The sequence below is a fragment of the Excalfactoria chinensis genome, chromosome 3, assembly GCF_039878825.1.
Source record: "Excalfactoria chinensis isolate bCotChi1 chromosome 3, bCotChi1.hap2, whole genome shotgun sequence".
In the NCBI taxonomy this organism is placed as follows: Eukaryota; Metazoa; Chordata; class Aves; order Galliformes; family Phasianidae; genus Excalfactoria; species Excalfactoria chinensis.
In genome coordinates, this window is record NC_092827.1 from 26,654,724 (window position 1) to 26,672,607 (window position 17,884).

Genomic DNA, 17,884 nt, shown 5'->3' on the forward strand with positions numbered 1-17,884 from the left:
AATTTCTGCTTCTAGTTCAGTAGTGGCTGCACACACAGGTCCTTCTTGCTCTGAGGCAAAAACAGGCAAAACTGGGCATGAGCAATCAAAAGTCATATTTTAAGTTGGTATTGCTTCAGATGTTAGAAGTTAGTATGATCAAATACCTCAATTGGTCTTCTGATGGAGGATGCCTGAGAGGACCAAGATGTGACGTGGTCAAAAGAGCAATGACTGTTTGAAGCGCCAAACGGTGCTACTTCAGAATCTTGCCTTTTCAAAAGGAAAAGCCCTATGTTTGTTGAGAATAGAAGTTGGAAAAGTAAGTGTAGAATTGAGCGCTGCTTCCTTTGAGTGAGCTGAGAAATTAAAACTTGTGAACTATGTTCTCCTTAGCTGTATGAATAGAACTTAAGGCACTGGGAGGTTGTACCACTTGTCTTTAGATATCTGACTCAAATATTTGTGTTAGGATACTTCTGGCCGTGCAGGGAAGCTTGCTGAATGGCTGTTTAAAACAACTGTAAGTTGCGTTTCTGTTCAGACTTGGAGAATCTTATCTTTTTCTCCCATGCATTAATTCCTAGAAGACTCGCCTCGCTCTTGAGAAACTAAATCAGATGGCTACAGCTCTTGATTTTAGATACATCTTCTGAGGTATCTAAATATAATGGGTACAGGTGCTTACGTCATTATTCCTGGGTACATAGCAAACAGTTGGTAATTGCAGCTGTACTGAAGGGTTTCTTTAGAAAAACTTAATGTTGTTTTGTAGTCCTCCAACATTCCCTCAGCCAGTATACTTCCAAAAATATGCCTCGGTGTTCGATAAATGTTCCTGAGTATTCATTGTATATTCTAGACTTCTCAGGTATTGGCTACAGGTTTCAGATGAACCTGGATTTTATTCGGACCTTAGCTTCCACACCTTTGTAGTCCTTCTGGAAGGAAACAAGACATCCTAACATTCAAAGCTCGTTATTTTGAATGAGTCAGATGTACTTTCCAGACACTGAATTGGGCAAAATTTACTTTCCAAGAAATAAAATTAAAAATGTTCAGATGCGTCCTTTTGCCATCCTGATGTCTTGCTGAAGTGTGCTGGAGCACTGCCATTAGTATAGCTATTTTGTGTGAAAAGAACATTAAAGGTAACTGTGATATGGCTTATGTCATATGTTTTTCCTTTTGAAGCCTGTACTTGGAGGTCTGTGTAATTGCTTCTTCCTTTGCGTTATCAAGGAAAATGTGCCTTGCATGTGTAAGACCAGGTACCATTTCATGTTGCAGTGTAAGGATTATGGAGCCTTGTGCAGAGTTGTCAGCAGTCTGAATGAAGATTGTCAGCAGAAACATGATCAGTGAGTTCAGTTTAAGGAGTAAGTGGCAGTGCAAGACAGTACTGAATATATAATGATTTTTCTCCAGATAAAGCTCTCTCTTTTTTTTTTTTTTTAACCTTTAGAACAATATAGTTAACTTCTGTGTGTAGTATGAGAGTAGGTGTTCACTGAGGTGTTAGTTGGAGACATTAGAATAATGGTTTCTTGAGTATGTAACTTCTCTTTCTAAATCTGAGTTCTACTGAGTTCAGTATTCTGGAATGGCATATGACAGCAGAAGCAGTTTTTACTTTGTATTAAGTGCATGCTTAGTCATTAGCATTGCTAATTTTAAGATTCTTTTTCACAAGTGTAGCACTTTCCTAGCATGTAGATTCTGCATTAGCTTACAGTTCAGACCAGTCTATCTGAGAGCAATGAGAACCAGAGAAAAATCTCGTTTCTAAGTGCTCTTCCCTAATTACATGCACTTGGTTATTGCAGAAAGATGATTTATCCTAGTTCTTTAAATTAGCTTGAGATCCAAAGCTATCAGTGGGAATAGAGAGAAATGTTCACTGAGTATTCCAGAGTCATGTCTGCCTCGTGGTACAACAGAAAATCCTGGCATGGTGCCTTCTCGTGCCCCTTCTGCTGTGCATAGATCCATTCTTACATATTTATGCATTTCTGTATCTGCCATCACAGACAGAGGTTTACAGGGTGATCTCAGAAATGCAGCTTTACCTGAACCTGAGTGCCTGTCACACACCTGTCACACCACCAAACTCAGACTTGCTGCTTCTCTTTCAATCAAGTGCCTACTCACAACTCAGGTTGCTTCACATCTCTTCTTAAAATCTTCTTCTTTCACTCGTTAAACCTCCTGATACCTTTTCCAATTACCGTATGTCGTACAAAGTAACTTTTCATACCTTGGGATTTCTTACTGTCTTTCATCCCTCTCCACTTGTTCTCCCTTTGCCAGATTCTTGAGTTGACAGGTAAGAAACTCGAGGTGTTTCCAGAGGGTTAGAGGCACTCAGGCTTACACATCTGAGCTCTTCATTTTTTATTTATTAAAAAAAAAATAGAAGAACTTTGCCCAATTCAACACATCCATGTTAATCTATATGACTTTGTTTCCCCAGAAAGTTTGAAAATTCCTTGGACTCGAATCCATTGTGAAACAGCATTCTTGTCTGTGAATTTGTAGTTGGCTTAAGCCAATACAGTGGCTTGTATCCGCCAAAGGGTTTGATATGCATGGTAATCTCTTGTTTTGTTGGTATTTGCAATCATGCTGTTCTGTGGTCAATCAGATGAGCTGCATCTGTATCAGCTGGCAGCAGTGTAGTCTGGGAGTGGATTAAATGGGCTTGGATGTTAGGCTGAGGATGTAGGTGTTAGTGAAAAGGAGACCTGTTGCATAGCAAAAGTCTGAAAAGAGCACCTCTTCTGGTGCTTCCTGTGTGCCTGCAGTGATGCTCTTCAGCCTTTTCATAGGCCGAACCAAAATGGTAAGCCAGAAGAAGAATTAAGACAGTATAATTCCACCCCCTGGCCCACCTTCCACAAGACCTGTGCTAATCTGCCAGTGCAAGAGTAGAAGATAAAGTGGAGGAACAGCATCCCTGCTTTTATCACCAACTGACTTCTGGGCTGATATGACTGTAACACCGTGGAAGTTCGGTCTTCTATGTTAAGAGGCTGTCACACAGTAGGGGTCTGCTTTGTCAATATGATCTCTTGCTGAGAGCAGTCCAGACATGAGTATGTTTTGAAAGAAACCCTCTGTCTGAACTTCTGCCTTCCTCTCAGTTGGTATCCCTGCTTGTAGGATAAGGAGCTGTGACAGACATAGGCTACATCCATTCTAATTTCCCTCGCTGTCATTTGTGGGTACAGAGCCTGGTTGGCCATGCAAGTTTGCAGTTTCTGCTTTCCTTGCTCCTGATTGTTCCTCATCACCACAGTGGACATCCTCTCAGTTGTGCTGCCTGAGCTGCTGAATTGGTCCAGTTCGCAGCATTGCTCTGCAAGTAGAATGCTGGTAGGATTGAGTGGAGGGAAATACACTGTAGCATGGGGGCAAGAGTGAGTGTCTGGGAGGATAAGGCAGAAGGAAAAGTGAGAGCAGAGCTCTTCAAACTTGACTTTTTTGCAAAAATCCTTATGTTGTAAAAATACAGTCTAATTTTCAGGACTTTCTTGGTATTTCCTTATTATGAAGGAAGCAAAGATTTCCTTGATGCCAGCTAGCATGAGACAAATTGAAGGATTCAGACAGCTGTAGCTTATCTGTTTCAAGCCTTGATATTTCTGAGGGAAAGGACCCTAATGATTACTACAGTGCCAGGACCTTTCCCATTGGAAAGGAGGAAGGAGATGACAGAATGCAAGTATGCTGACATTCAGAGTAGCAAAGATCCCCCCCAGTTCCCTGAGGAGAACCTGCAATACTTCGGTGAGTCTGGCAGATTTCTGCTTACAAGGAGCAGTGGCAGAAAGTCAGCCTTAAACCAGGGAACACAAGAGGTTTTGGAGTGTGACTTTGCTCCAATCTTGCTCCTGGCAATGCTGTCTTAAGCTGGCTTAAATCAAGTCATGAAACTTCACCTTGCTTGAAGGTGAAAGGTGGAAGCTTCTGATGCCAAAGGACTGTTGGGTTTTTGTTTGTTTTTTTTTTTTCATAATGTCTAAATCTGATCTAAGAGCAGTTGTATTAGAAATTACTTTGATATAAACTAGAAAAGAAGAAAAAAAGAACTTGAGCTGGTGTAACTTCCTTAAGTGGTGAAGCTGTCTACAGGGAAAAAAAATAACCCTGGTAAGGGTCAAGAGAGCACTGACTTTTATGTAATGCATCTTGCATAAAACATGATAGTTGGTGTGCATTTGGTGTTGTTGCTTTTGTGGGGGTTTTTAGTCATAATTTTTGTCACAATTTTCTTTATGGTGCCTGAATTTCCATTTTTAGTTAAATGCCTGCTATGTTTGCTCATAGAATAGAGATTAAGTTTCATTAAAGTCGGCTACCAAGTGAGTGGTAAAGCTTGTATGTTTGATTACTGACAGATGAAACAGAATGGCACAGCTGCAAAACTTGGGAATCAAAAATTGAAAGACCATTGGAGCAAATACCAGAAAATGAGTTGTCAGACTTGTCTTCTGGTCTCCCATCTGTTGTGTTTGCTAAACCTTGATTTCAAAATTAACATGTTCTGATGTTTCTGAAGAAGAACCACTGTCTGTTTGCAGAAGGTGGAGCTTTGGAAAAGCTGTGACCCCAATTGCCAGGAAGACTCTGCATCCTGTACCTTTGTCCCCAGAAAACTGAAACATTCAAGACAATCGAAAGATAAACACTTGTAAAATGTTATTTGTGATGCTAGTATCTTGAATCGAATAAATAATAATAATTTTAAGCTATGTAAATGTGGTTGGGAAGTTTTCATAGCAGGGAAATCATTAAGATGAGCTTCACAGAGTTGTTATAATTTAAAGATACAAGAAAACCTAGCATGTTTTATTACATTCCCTTCGGTAATAACAGGATATAGAAGGGGAACTAAAATTATAAACATAGACTGATACAAGTTAAGATTTATTTGATTATAAGAGCTAATCTATTAGTATGTTTAATGGGCTCTTTAAAAAAAGAAACAAGGAGATTTATGTGTGAGTAGTATTTCCCTTTCAAGTTTCTGAGTACCACTGCAGGAACTGTACCCAATTGTGCTGCTGGTAAGAACATGGAGAAAAACCTTTTGTAATAATAAGGCAAAATCCTTTACTACATTCACTTTCCTGTCTCCCTTGTCTGATGGATTGAGGTAATAGTCTTCCAAATAATAGCCATCCAACTTTCAGTTCAAGAACTGCTTTGTTCAAATACATCCTTCATTGTTAGAAAACAAGGTGTTCCATAGACACAAGATATATATATTTTAAAGTAAGATGCTTCCCAACAAAATTCCAAACAGTCCAGGTTTGTGACTGGCTGTGTGAAGTGCTAAATGCCTTTACTGCTTTTAAGATGGGTTTTTCTACATTCTTGGAAGAATTACTGGTGTTAGGGTCTCCACTGTAGCAAGAGGCTTATCTTGTAGGACAGGGAGATGCTGAACAGAAGTGTGCTAAAAATGTTCTCTCTCTGATGGACTTTTTTGGTATATTGCTGCCTCAAACCCTTACTGCAGTGAGAGTTTCTGTTTTCTGTGCACCAGATGAAGCTTGCTTTGCTACACCTGTCTGGTTGATGTCAGCTTGGACAAGTGAAAGGAGAGGATCATCAGTAGCGTTCTGCACTAGCAGTAGCGTTCTGCACTAGCAGGTGGTTTTCAACAGGACCACACGTTCAGTAGATCCCAAGGGCTCTCCTGAGGTTTTGCATCTGCAAGGTCACAGCTGCTCCCTCGTTTTGTGAACTGATAAATTTAGAAGCTGCCCTGCAGGTGACCCAGTGTGACTGTGAATATTGCAGTCCAAGATGTTCGGTGTTTGCTCTTGTTAGTGTGACTGAATCCATTTATGTGTGCGTTGAGTGCATGGGGACTCAGGGACAAGGTCAGAATTTGCCACGTGCATTTCTTCCTCTCCTCCGCTTGGCGAAAGGAACTGCAGAAAAGTTTTACCTCACTGAATTGTATTATAAAACTTTTCCAGACCTGCATTTCCCTTGGAATGTGCTTTAGCTGGTGAAGTAAGTGGTTTTTCAAGTAAATGCTCATGCAGCTGTCTCTGTAAAAGTACACAGGCTTTTTTTATGCATGAGATTTTTTTTTTTTAATAACACTTGTCCTCGATGACTGCACTTGCACACATTACTGCCTGCGGTTCCACGTAAGAGCATTAAAAAGTCACATAACCATTACTTCTTATCTTTACTTTTTTGTTGGTAGCAAGATATATTCTGATTATTATTAAGCTAACTTCTTGCTCGGATTATAAATGTAGTTTTTCAGCAAATGTGATGGAAAAGGTATTATTTATACCCATCTAAATGATGATCCCAGAGAAAAAGGAAATCTGTGTTTCTGTGTTGGAAAGTATTTTCTGACTCATATCAGATTTTGAGTCTATGAGTCTTTAATGCAACTTGTTTGGAAAAGATTTAATCCTTTGTTCAGGATGACCAGTGAAGTTCTCCCCAGCCCACAGGAGAGCAGTAATTCTGTTTATCGTTTTTAGAAGACCTTTTTCTACAGTGTCTATTGTAAGGATACTAGGCTACAGATATCCTTCAACTTTTTAATAGCATTATTATGGAATTATGGATGTGCATATGATTATATTCAGGACCAAATGAGATAAATGGGCATCAGCAAGCACATACATGTAGTGCACTGCATAGGCTCAGGTTGGTAGAAACACTATGGATATTTATAAGCATTCTATTAGTGTATTGACTGTGTGTGCTGACACAGTAAATATAAAGCAAAGGTACCTTTTGGGATGCGGGTTTGAAATTGTTTCAGGACTAAGGTTTTATGCAGTGAAATAGTAAGAGATCTGGCATACATCTTTGACCTGCTGTCTGTGAGCTAAGAAAGAAAGGATAAATGTAATAGGAACCTGAGGATGCTGCATTTCAGGGAAGCAGGCAAATCACCTTGTCTCTGTACATGCAGGAAGTCTTCCTGACTTTAGATTTAGGAGAGTGCTGTGTTCAGTTTTAGGCGCCTCAATACAGAAAGGACATTGATGTGCTGAAGCTGGTCCAAAGAAGGGCAAAAAGGCTGGTGAAGGGCTTGGAGAATATGCCCTATGAGGAGAGGATGAGGGACCTGTGGCTGTTTAGTCTGGGGAAAAGGAGGCTGAGGGGAGAACTTACTGCTCTCTTTCAATATTATAAATGTGCTTACAGTGATAGCCAGGTCGGTCTCTTCTCACTGGTGACAGGAGAAAGAGAAATGGCCTCAAGTTGTGCCAGGGTAAGTTTAGGTTGGATGTCAGAAAAAAACTTTACAGAAAGGATTGTTAAGCACTGGAGTGGGTTCCCCAGGGAGGTGGTTGAGTCATCATCCCTGGATGTGTTTCAGAACTGTTTGGATGTGGTGCTCAGGGACATGATTTAACGGAGAGCTGTTAGGGTTGTGATTGGACTCAATGATCTTCAAGGTCTTTTCCAACCTGAGCAATTCTGTGATTCTCCTGCCAGGCCCCACTGGTGGTTTGTGTTCAACTTGGTGTCTGCCAAGACTCCCAGATCTTTCTCAGCATGGCATGTCAAGGCAAGCAGTCCCTGGCCTGTACTACTGCAGAGTGAGAGCTATTCCTAAGACAGAATCCATATGATCTGTTGGTAATGCTTTTTTAAGTGAGCGTGTCCTTATCACTATGCATAAAACATTCTTTTTTGACAGCGGTAAGCAGAGGTGCCTCTGTTCTGTATCAGGAAGATAATTTAAAGTAGCCCTACAGCTACTTTATTGATGTAATTGTTTCTAGACGTTTCAGAAACGGCATTGGCTTACCTTGTCTTAACAAGACTAGTGTTGGGATGGGCTGCCATTGTAGAGCCTAAGTAGTAGTCATGGTTTCCTTTAATGAAAAGCAGATGACCTGATGGTGTTTGGGAAATGAGGAGAATGCATTTCCATAGCTACTGAGTTATATTATCTGTGAGAAAACTGAGGTGGTGAACCCTGTAGTGAACAGTGTCTTCAGTGAACAAATCCTCATTCTCCAGGTAAAACAGTGCAAATACGTACCACAATTCAGCTGTGGAACCCAGGAGAAATGAAAAAGTGCAGGAATTAAAAAACACCTTTGTAATTTTGAATGCAGTTATGGCTGTACAGAGTTTCAGAATTGGTCAATCTTACTCCAGCCTTCTACAAGGCTTTAGATGGGAATTCCTCATACAGGAATGACTATCTTCCATAAGAAAGCATGTACTTCATTCCTTCAAACTAAGAATTTTTGCCAAGCATTCATGGTCTAAAACAACACAGATTTATTTCAAATTATTGTTACTCAAGAGTCCTCCTCCTCCAAAAAAAAGAGTAGTGTTCTATGTTTAAGAAGCCCAGCACTTTGGGGATTCTTAAGGCTAGTTCCTATCCTTGATCTGTGTTAATTTTTTTAATGTTTCTGTTAACATTTCTGCTATGGAAAATAGTTTCACAATAGTATTGAATAAAACATAAAGGCTGTCTCTATTATCAGAGTCATTTTTGCAGGTCACTGTTGCAATCAAGCCTTGAGAAAGGTCCAGACTGACACAGTGCTTGTTCAAGTATTCCTGTTTGATGTTCTTGAGACTACCTGTACATGTCAGAAAACATGGGCAGAGCAGAAGTTAGACTTGCTCATTGAATCTCATTGAGTTTGCTTTAGAACTAACCGTGCTGCTGCAGTTTTTGTACCATGTTCTCTATTTTTGTGGATACTGGGTAGGTCTTCAGATGTAGATACATTGATGGACCCAAAGTGTTAGACTCTCTGAAAGGTGTTAACACTAAGCCTGCAATTGCTTGCTAAGGTCTGCACATTCCAACTCTTGGAAGATGCTGGACAAGGAGTTTTAAAGTTCTGTTAGACTCACATTACTTCATCTATCTGGGTTCGTTTCCAGTACAATTCATGGCATGAAATGTAGCACCATTATCATTTGGAATTTTCCATTATCAAAGATACCTTCATTCTACCATTACATAAGATAATGAAGAGTTGATTGCATTCAGATCTTATTTGCAGAGTATTTTAAGGATATCTGAGATAAATGAATGTAACAAGACTTTGATACTGAATTGTTATCTGGACTCCCAAGGAGATGCAGTTGGATAGATGAGACTTATGGGTCAGTTGAAGATATATCACAATAAGACAACATTTATGGTACAGCTGAGAAGTAGCTGGGAGTGTTCAGTTTGTGTTGTTGGTTTTTTGATAGAAAAGGAAGGACTGTGGCACAAATTGATTAATGTCCCGAGATGGAAAGGTGAGAAATGTAGGGCTCAGAGAAAAGAGAATGACCAGTCTTGATGCATTCTTTTAAAATTTCTTTTAAAAACTTGCTGTCAAATGAGGAAAGTATCATAGAAATGTAAAAATATTTCCTGTATTGGAAGAGATCTGTGTAGGAAGGATCACTGAGTCCAAATCCTGGCTCCATACAGCATTACCCAAAATTCAAACCCAATGCCCGAGAGTGTTGTCCAAAGGCTCCTTGAACTCCAGCATCCTGGGGCCATGACCCCAAGAAACCTGCTTCATGCCCACTGCCCTCTGGTGAAGAACCTTTTCCTCACACACCATCTCACCCTCCTCTGATGCAGTTCTGTGCTGTGCCCTTGGGTCCTATTGATATCACTAGAGCTGCTCTCCACTCCCCTTGTGAGGAAGCTGTAGATTGTAATGCGGTTTTATGTCCTTCTTATATTGTGGCACCCAAAACAGCATACAACCTGACAGTCTCTTCCCTTGACTAGATAGTAGTGCTGGGCCCGATGCACTCCAGGGTGCATTTGGCCCTTTTGGCTGCCAGAGCACACTGCTGGCTCATGTTCAACTTGACATCAACCAGAACCCACAGATCCCTTTCCATGGGGCTGCTCTCCAGCCTCTCATTCCCCAGTCTGTATATAGAGCCAGGCTTGCCCCAGATAATTCAGGATCTCTCTGCAAGATAGAGTTCTCCACATTCAGAGTAGTCAACAGCCCTTCCCAATTTAATATCATCCGCAGACTTATTTAATACGCCTTCAAGTCCTGTTTCCGTGTCATTTATAAAATCATTAAAGAGAACTGACTCTAAAATGGAGCCCTGCAGAACCTCATTAGTGACTGGCCAACAGCCTGGTGTAACCCCATTTACCATATTCTTTGAGAGCAACCTATCAGCCAGTTGTTCAACTATTGTATTTGTATAGCTGGCAAGACTGTTGAAAAATAATTGAGGGAGGTCTGATGATGACATCAGCCAGCTCTGTTGAGTGCCCCAGAAAGTATCTGAGCTTTAGAAAACTCTACTTTGTGCATTGCAAATGCTATTTGGTTGTAAGTAAAACATTCTGTATCAGTGTCACAGCACTTCGTTTGCAGATAGATCCTTAATCTATAGGGTAAATACTGTATAGATGAGTGAGGGTGAGTAATTTGGATAACTACTGTGTAGGATGTTGTTTTTGTTTTTAATTAAAATATCTTGATGCTGTAGAATAATTGTTTCAAAGACCTGGGCACAAGATTTGAAACTATTGTTTACGTATTTGTCCTAAGCTGAACTCCTCTAGGATTTAAATATTCAGATTAACAGGTAAATGTTTTGCTATAAACTGCTTAAAGTATAAATCTGTGCTGAATATCAGAGCCACCTGTCTCAAACAAGCAAACAATACACCTTCATCTCCCCATTAACCCAAATTAAAATCCATCAGGCAGGCAAAGGGTTTACTGGATAAAGCATAGGATGCTCTGCTTTTGATGAATTAATAATAGGAAGAGTGTGGTTGTCAAAACAGGCTTTTGTTTCACAAATGACATTCTAAGCATGAACAATTCTATTGATTACTGTTTTCATTGGGGCCTAGAATGTAAGCAGTCATCTAATATCTAATAGTATCATTACGGCAAATGAGTCTTAGTACGTTAAATGCTATGGAATTTAACCTCTTTCTCTGTTCAGTCTTCAGATATTTTTTTTTTTGGTTGGTTGGTTTTTTTGCTATGCACATTACATTGTTGCAGTCCTAATTCATTAGTCCACACTTGGTACGGATTTTAAACTAAAGCTATGTTTTGTATAACTGCAGCATGATTCTATATGTGGACTGAGAATGATGCAAATCTGAGCTATTTTAAAGTCTGATAAAGGGACCCAGCTTGGTAGAACGTTAGTAAGTACACAACGTGTCACTGAACTACTGAGGTGTAATATTTAATATAAACCATGCCAATGAATTTGCATTTACTTAATACCTGTGGTAACAAGCAATGTGCTCTGCTATCGCATTCATGTCATTTGGATCATGATAAGATATGCTTTGTAGGGTGTCATACTCTTGTTAAATGCTTACAGGGGGTCCAGAAATGACACAGTGAAGCTGAGGCTGGTGAGAAGTATCTCCTTACTGAGGCTATTGTACACTGTAATGTACCATCATTCCTCATTGTGGGTGAAATGAGTAACTGAAGGATAGAAGTCACGTCTGACCCACAGAAAAAGAGTAGCTTAGCAGACTAGATTGCATCCTACTAGACTACTGATGAAAAGGCTCTCTTAATCACCGTAATTCCTTACAGTCTTGTAGAACGTGATAGTGAGCACTAAGTGTTAATATTTTTCATTATCAAGTGCCAAATTAGTTCATACTTTATGAATGACTTAGGAAATGTGCTTGAAATCTTCCTTGACCTGTGGGTGTCTAAATCAAAATACACAGTTATTAGTTTGCAGGAGGTTGCTTTATTCAATATTTAAATGGTAGGAACAGTTTTGCTGTGAACTCTGTAACCGCACCGCTGGATTAAGTATCTTCTGTTGGACCAGACTAAAATTTATGTACTAATTTGGTGGAAATATTAATTCAAGAATGATTTTTATTTATTTGTTCTTAGGCAAATAAAAAGAACTAATGAACTACCAGATCATCAGTTTAGGCTGAGTTGCTACAACCCAAAATCAGAACAACACAGTAGGTTCGGATACTTTGGACTTGATTAGTGTAGATGATGAAAACGAGCTGTAAGATCGAGTGCAATAAAAAAGCTTTTGCCTGGTGTCTGCTTCTGAATGTTCTCATTCCCTCTGGTGGTGGTGGTATTTGTGCAGCTGTGTAGCAGCTCGCCGAACTCTCTCATGGAGGTGACTGCAGCTAACCAGCTCAAATATAAACAAATTATCTGAAGTGAAATGAGACAGAGAGAACGCATCGTCTAAGTATGTATTTGTGGGTGCTCGTGTCGTGTGAAAAGTCCCATAAAGTCAGTGTATGAGACAATTAGGGACTGCATAGATCACAAGGCTGGAGACAGTATGGAACTAAACAGGATTAAAAACTCTTTAAAGATGCATTCACAGACCAAGAATACAAAAGACAAAAGACTTTGGTTGTGTTTTTTGCTGGTTCTTTTTTTAGGCTGTAAATCTGAAGTACCTACTCTCACTAGCATAAATCTACCATATATCTATATAAAAATCTGCCCCAACACTGTGGAATTTGGAAAGATAATCTCTGTAATGGATTCCTCCTTCTATTCACGTGGCTATCTTTCTGCTTAATGAAGAGTCACAAGGGCACAGTCTTAATCTTTTCAGTCTTCCTTGTCCTCTTCCCCATTCTTGTTTTCTGCTCCTTCATTGTGCGTATCTGAATGTGATAACTGAGATGTATTGTACTACATGTGTTGCAAGTCACTGTCTTTTTCTTTAGCTTTTACCAGATTCGTGCATCTATGAAAATTCCTCCAAGAATTCCACACAAATTAGAAGCTAGTTTGTTACATGCAACTGGTAAGTGCAAAACCTCGTAGTAAATGAAGTCATTATCTTGCCTTGTTAATTAAGGAAATGTCATTTTTGCCTTATTATAAGTAATATAAAAGTGTTTCTATTTTGTTGTTAACATAATTAAAATACAAAGTATTTCATTATACCTACTGAAAAATTAGTTTGCTCATAGCAATGAGACTGAAAAGGTAATTGGAGAATTTGCCTTACTGGTTTTCATCTGTTAATTCTCTTGGCTGGTAGCAAAACATATCTTCTGTTTTCTTTCACTGATGTGCTCTTTCTTCTTTGTGTTTTGGACCAAGATTGCCAAGGACATTTCTCCTTTAAGTAGATATCCTTGAAGTCATGGAGCACGTTGGATACAGGCTGTTACTGAGACTGTTAACTCTCTCGTTCCCCAGTCCCCTTTTCTTTTTGTCCAAAAAGGCTCAGAAAGGATCCAAAGTTACTGCTGGAAAAAACCTCTTAGTGCTCTCCTAGTTCTATCAAGCCCACACCTCACTGTGCTGTAGGAGCGTGAAAAACAAAAATGAATGAAGTTTTCAAGTGACAGGTGAAATTCTTAGCATTGCCAAGAAGGACCTACTGTGGTCGGAAAAAAAGAGAGATGAATTTTTCAAAACCTGGATTTTTGAGGCTGTTGTAAAATTAGCATTGAAGAATACAGTTTAGACACTGAATTTTACTCAAGCTTCTCGAGTATTTCTTGGATTTTCTGTGTTTATGTGAAGTAAAGAAATAATTGCTACAAACCAAAACCCTCCCATTTCAAATTATGTGTAGTGTGGCTTAGAAAATGTGGCTGTGCTAAAGCGATCCTCTTGCTCTAGTAAAGAAATATTTTTTTTTATCATTTAACCTAATGATATGTTTAATGATGCTTCAAGAGTGTTTCTTTCATTTTGCCGCATATTTTAGAACATTCTCCAGTTAATTTTCAGAAAGCTGCAATCTTGTTAATAAATTCGGTGACATGTGTTAACACTTTTGTCTCTCATTGCTAGGCATAAATGTGAAGGCTGCAATTTGATGTGAGTTAAGATCAACAGTGCTGTCAAAACACATCAGCCCTTGATTCTGCCTGCCTGCTACTCTTTACCTTTATATTGCTTTGTGTGCAGTATTAACACAAATGTCTGATTTGACTTGGGAAACCAATTGGGGAACTCGTTCAGTTCAGATCAGCAGCTATTTCACAAAAATTAAAACCCTCTGACCCCAAAACTGAGGTCCTCTCTCAGTTTGGCATATCAGATTGTTATTGATGATATTTGTGCCACTGTAATTTGTATCCTTTCCCCCTCACTTTAGTCGGTGAAAGGATGAGTAGAGCTGCTCTTTTTCTTTTTGGCATGTCAAGCTACAGCTTTGGTTTTTTGGTTAGTTTTCTGTTTGTTTTTTTCTTTTTGTGGTAAAAATGCCATTGACATACTCGTTTGTCCTTCTTGTGGATTTGATTGTGTTATATTTTACTAAGGACCTCTGCTTTCTTTTTGTTTTGGTTGCTTGCTGAATTTAGCAGAACTGTAGATTTTGGTCACAGCTCTGCTGCTGAAGGTTGGTGAATAGCTGATGCCAGTGAATGAGACTGTCATGATTTTAGAAAATAGCTGCTATTATGCTGTCTGTAGAACAGCATAAGAAGTCTGTAGATGTCTGATGTTTGTTGGCAATAGAGGAGGCTGTACAGGAGCTCATGGCTCTCCTTGAGAAGGATGAATTGTGTCAGTCAGGTGTTTTTGGCATTCTGTTTTCCTAATATTTATCTCTCTTCTAAATCTCATTCTCTTCAACAGAGTTGTGGTTTTCCCACTGTACTCCAAGTCCTCTCACCTGGTTACTTCTAGCTCTCTCTAGCCTCTTTGCAAGTCAGCAGCTTTTTCCATACCATAGCTGTGTGTTTTCCCCTCGCCTGCAGGCTCTCTGATATAGATCTTCCTTTTATTTCCCCAGGTTAAATATACATGCTTGGTTTTTCCCTTCTTCCTATTGCTTAGAATAGAATCCTCAGAGTTGAAACAGACCTTTAAAGGTCATCTAATCCAACTCCCCTGCAATGAACAAGGACACCACAGCTAGATCAGCTTGCCCAGGGCCTGATCCAGCCTGGCTTCGAAAATCTCCAGGGACGAGGCATCCACCACATCTATAGGCAGCCTATTCCAGTGCCTCGTCACTCTCACTGTAACAGATTTTTTCCTTATATCTAACCTCAGTCTTAATTAGTTTCTTCCCCTGCTTTTTTTTTTTTATCCCTTACCTGACCCTTCCCTCCTTTTTATGAGATCCTGTGCATATTTAAATCCATCACAGAATCACAGAATCACAGAATTGTACGGGTTGGAAGGGACCTCTAGAGATCATCGAGTCCAACCCCCCTGCCAAAGCAGGCTCCCTACACCACATCACACAGGTAGGCGTCCAGGCGGGTCTTGAATATCTCCAGAGAAGGAGACTCCACCACCTCCCTGGGCAGCCTGTTCCAGTGAAATCCATGATTCTTCCATTTCTATTTCGTGTGTCCTTTAGTGAATATTAGTTGAAATGGTGTTAGAACCGCAGCTTGAAACACCAGAGGGCCCGGGTTCGAATCCCCCTTGTGGCGCAAGGGGTAAAACTGCCGCTCTGCTACACTAGAGGGCTCGAATCCCGGGAGTTGGACTCGATGATCTCTAAGGTCCCTTCCAACTCGCACGATACTATGATACTATGGTACTCAGGACTTGGGACAAGTGAGTTAGTGGGTGACATGGCAAGACACTTGCTTTATCTCCAACCTTGTAAAAGTCTCCTGGCATTCTTGTAACTCACAGGGCGATGTAAATACACTTGAGGAAGTTAAAGAAAAACTTTGGTAATTGTAGTTTGTATGAAGTTAAATCAGTTTTGAGGCTTTTCTGAATTCCTTCTTCTGTAAGAAATGCAACAGAGGTCTCAAGAGAAAATGAGCACTTCAGGAATGAGGTAGAAATGTTCACTGTGCATATGTAGAATTATAGAATCACAGAGTGGCCTGGGTTGATAAGGACCACAATGATCACTTGGTTTCAACCCCCTGCTATGTGCAGGGTCGCCAACTGCCAGACCAGGCTGCCCAGAGCCACATCCAGCCTGGCCTTGAATGCCTCCAGGGATGGGGCATCCACATCTTCCTTGGGCAACCTGTTCCTGTGCATCACCACCCTCTTTATCTAACCTAAACCTCCCCTGTCTCAGTTTAAAACCATTCTTCTTTGTCCTATCACTATCCACCCATTCATCCCCCGCTGTTTTTTTCTTCGTGGCAAAGCAGGCTTTTTGAGAGGTTAGAAACCTAGTAATAGTCTAGTCCAGGCTGTACATAGTTGACTTAATAATATAAAAAAAAGATAAAAATAGTTCTGCCTTGTTGATTTCATACTGTGAGACCTTGACCACAGGTAGACATGGCTCTGCCTGTTCCTGGCACTGGTTCTTCTTTTCCTCTCCTCTCTCTTTTCCGAGGATGTAGTTTCATGTTATGCTCAGGTCAGCGGAACTGAGGGCTATAACTCAAGGAACTGGTGGTGCAGAGGAAGCAGGACCTTGGCCGTGAGTCTCCATTACTACTTTTGTATCAGACTGCAGTGGCAGAATCCCTTTTGCTGATGGTGTGCAGCTCTGTCAGATTATGTGTAATGTGAAACCATCCCCTCTCTGCCCTTCACCTCTAGCATAAGACATGGATTGATACAAGGTGAACGTGGCATTGCATAGGGGAATTACCTTTTAATGATTTATCCTTTTCATTTTGTCCAGAAGACCTAAATTGATGATGCATATGAAAGCACTTCAGCAAAGAAAAATGTGTTTTTACAGGTTTCTAGTTTCCGATGGAAGGTTAAGCTAAAACGTTACAAAGGTGTTAGAGTGCAAATGTTTGCCATGCACAGACTTGGGCAGTGATTTTCTATCAGTGGTCTGTGGGCTGCAGAGCTGTAAAGCGCAAAGTGTTTAGTTTTCTTTGTCTTTTGTGTGTTCCTTTGAAGTGATTTTTTAAAAAACATTTTGTTTTTTGTCTTTTTTTAAGCAATGTTTCACATTTCCATTTATACAACCTCTAAGACTTTGTGTTCTGGGAGAGGTTTATGTGAGTGAGGCTGTTTGTTGAGGACTGATAAGAAACTGTTGGCCGTTCTGTTGCCTCAGTTCTTCCAAGTTCCACTTTCTTCTATGCATTGTTTCACAGGATTGTGGCTATTATCCTATTTCCTGTGTGATAATACGTTGGTGTTAATTATTGCTGAATAATTTCTTGGGAACTTTTAAAAGCGATTCCCTTACTCTTTTCTTCCAAAATTCTCTTGACCTTTACTGAGAAAGGATTCCCAACCATTTATCACGTTTTTCTGAACTCTTTGATGAGCAGCTTCTGAGCAGAAAGCAGAAGCACCGTACTCATCAGGAAATGTAAGACTCAGGTGATAGACTTTGAACTGATCTGGCCAGAGTAGTATGCAAAAGTCTGAAAGGAAAGGAGGAACTGCCTCTGTTGTTGATTAATTCACTGCAGTGGTGGTCCATGTCATTCAGCATCTTTGCCTCATTTGTACTCAATTCTGAGAGCTCAATATGGTTAAGCGCTGCCACGCAAAAGGAATGATTAATGAAATAGCATTAGAATTTTTGATGCCTCAAGTGTTTTACTATAGATTCTTCAGTCTAGAAATTGTACTAAAAGTAAATTGCATTCAAATATATTGATTAAGTATTTCTTAGAAACAAAGCACATTCCTTCAAACTCCAGTAGCTCTGACTGAAATGGAAACTGCTGATTTTGTTGGTGTAATGTTTTTAATTGTGGTCATGGAAATGATAGGAATGGTAGGATACTTTATTAGCTGCTCTGCAGTTTCCAGATGCCAGAACTATGACATTAATACTTGTTTCTCTTTCCAGGTGCAGATCTTGCCTTTCCTGCTTCAATCCATGACAATATAGTTTACAGTAAAACATTTCAGATTCTCTACAAAAATGAGGAAGTTTCTGTGAATGATGTGATGATTTTCAAAATAAAAATGCTGTTAGACGAGAGGAAGGTAATCTGCTAGTCTTAACTGCATTCAGATGCTTAACTCTTTGTTATGTACAGTTTGAATTACTG

At 39.9% G+C, this 17,884-nt stretch overlaps 1 protein-coding gene across 4 annotated transcripts in view; it reads left to right on the plus strand.

The window, feature by feature from the left end:
• FAM135A (family with sequence similarity 135 member A) overlaps positions 1-17,884 on the plus strand; it is a 76,624-nt gene that overhangs the window by 22,522 nt on the left and 36,218 nt on the right. For 3 of the 4 annotated variants that reach the window (XM_072332186.1, XM_072332182.1, XM_072332183.1), the window contains 2 exons: positions 12,683-12,762; positions 17,680-17,819. In XM_072332186.1, coding sequence (XP_072188287.1) covers positions 12,683-12,762; positions 17,680-17,819 — 220 coding nt within the window. Of the gene's footprint in view, positions 1-12,682; positions 12,763-16,100; positions 16,333-17,679; positions 17,820-17,884 lie in introns of those variants that run through there. The other variant, XM_072332185.1, reaches the window with a different exon arrangement.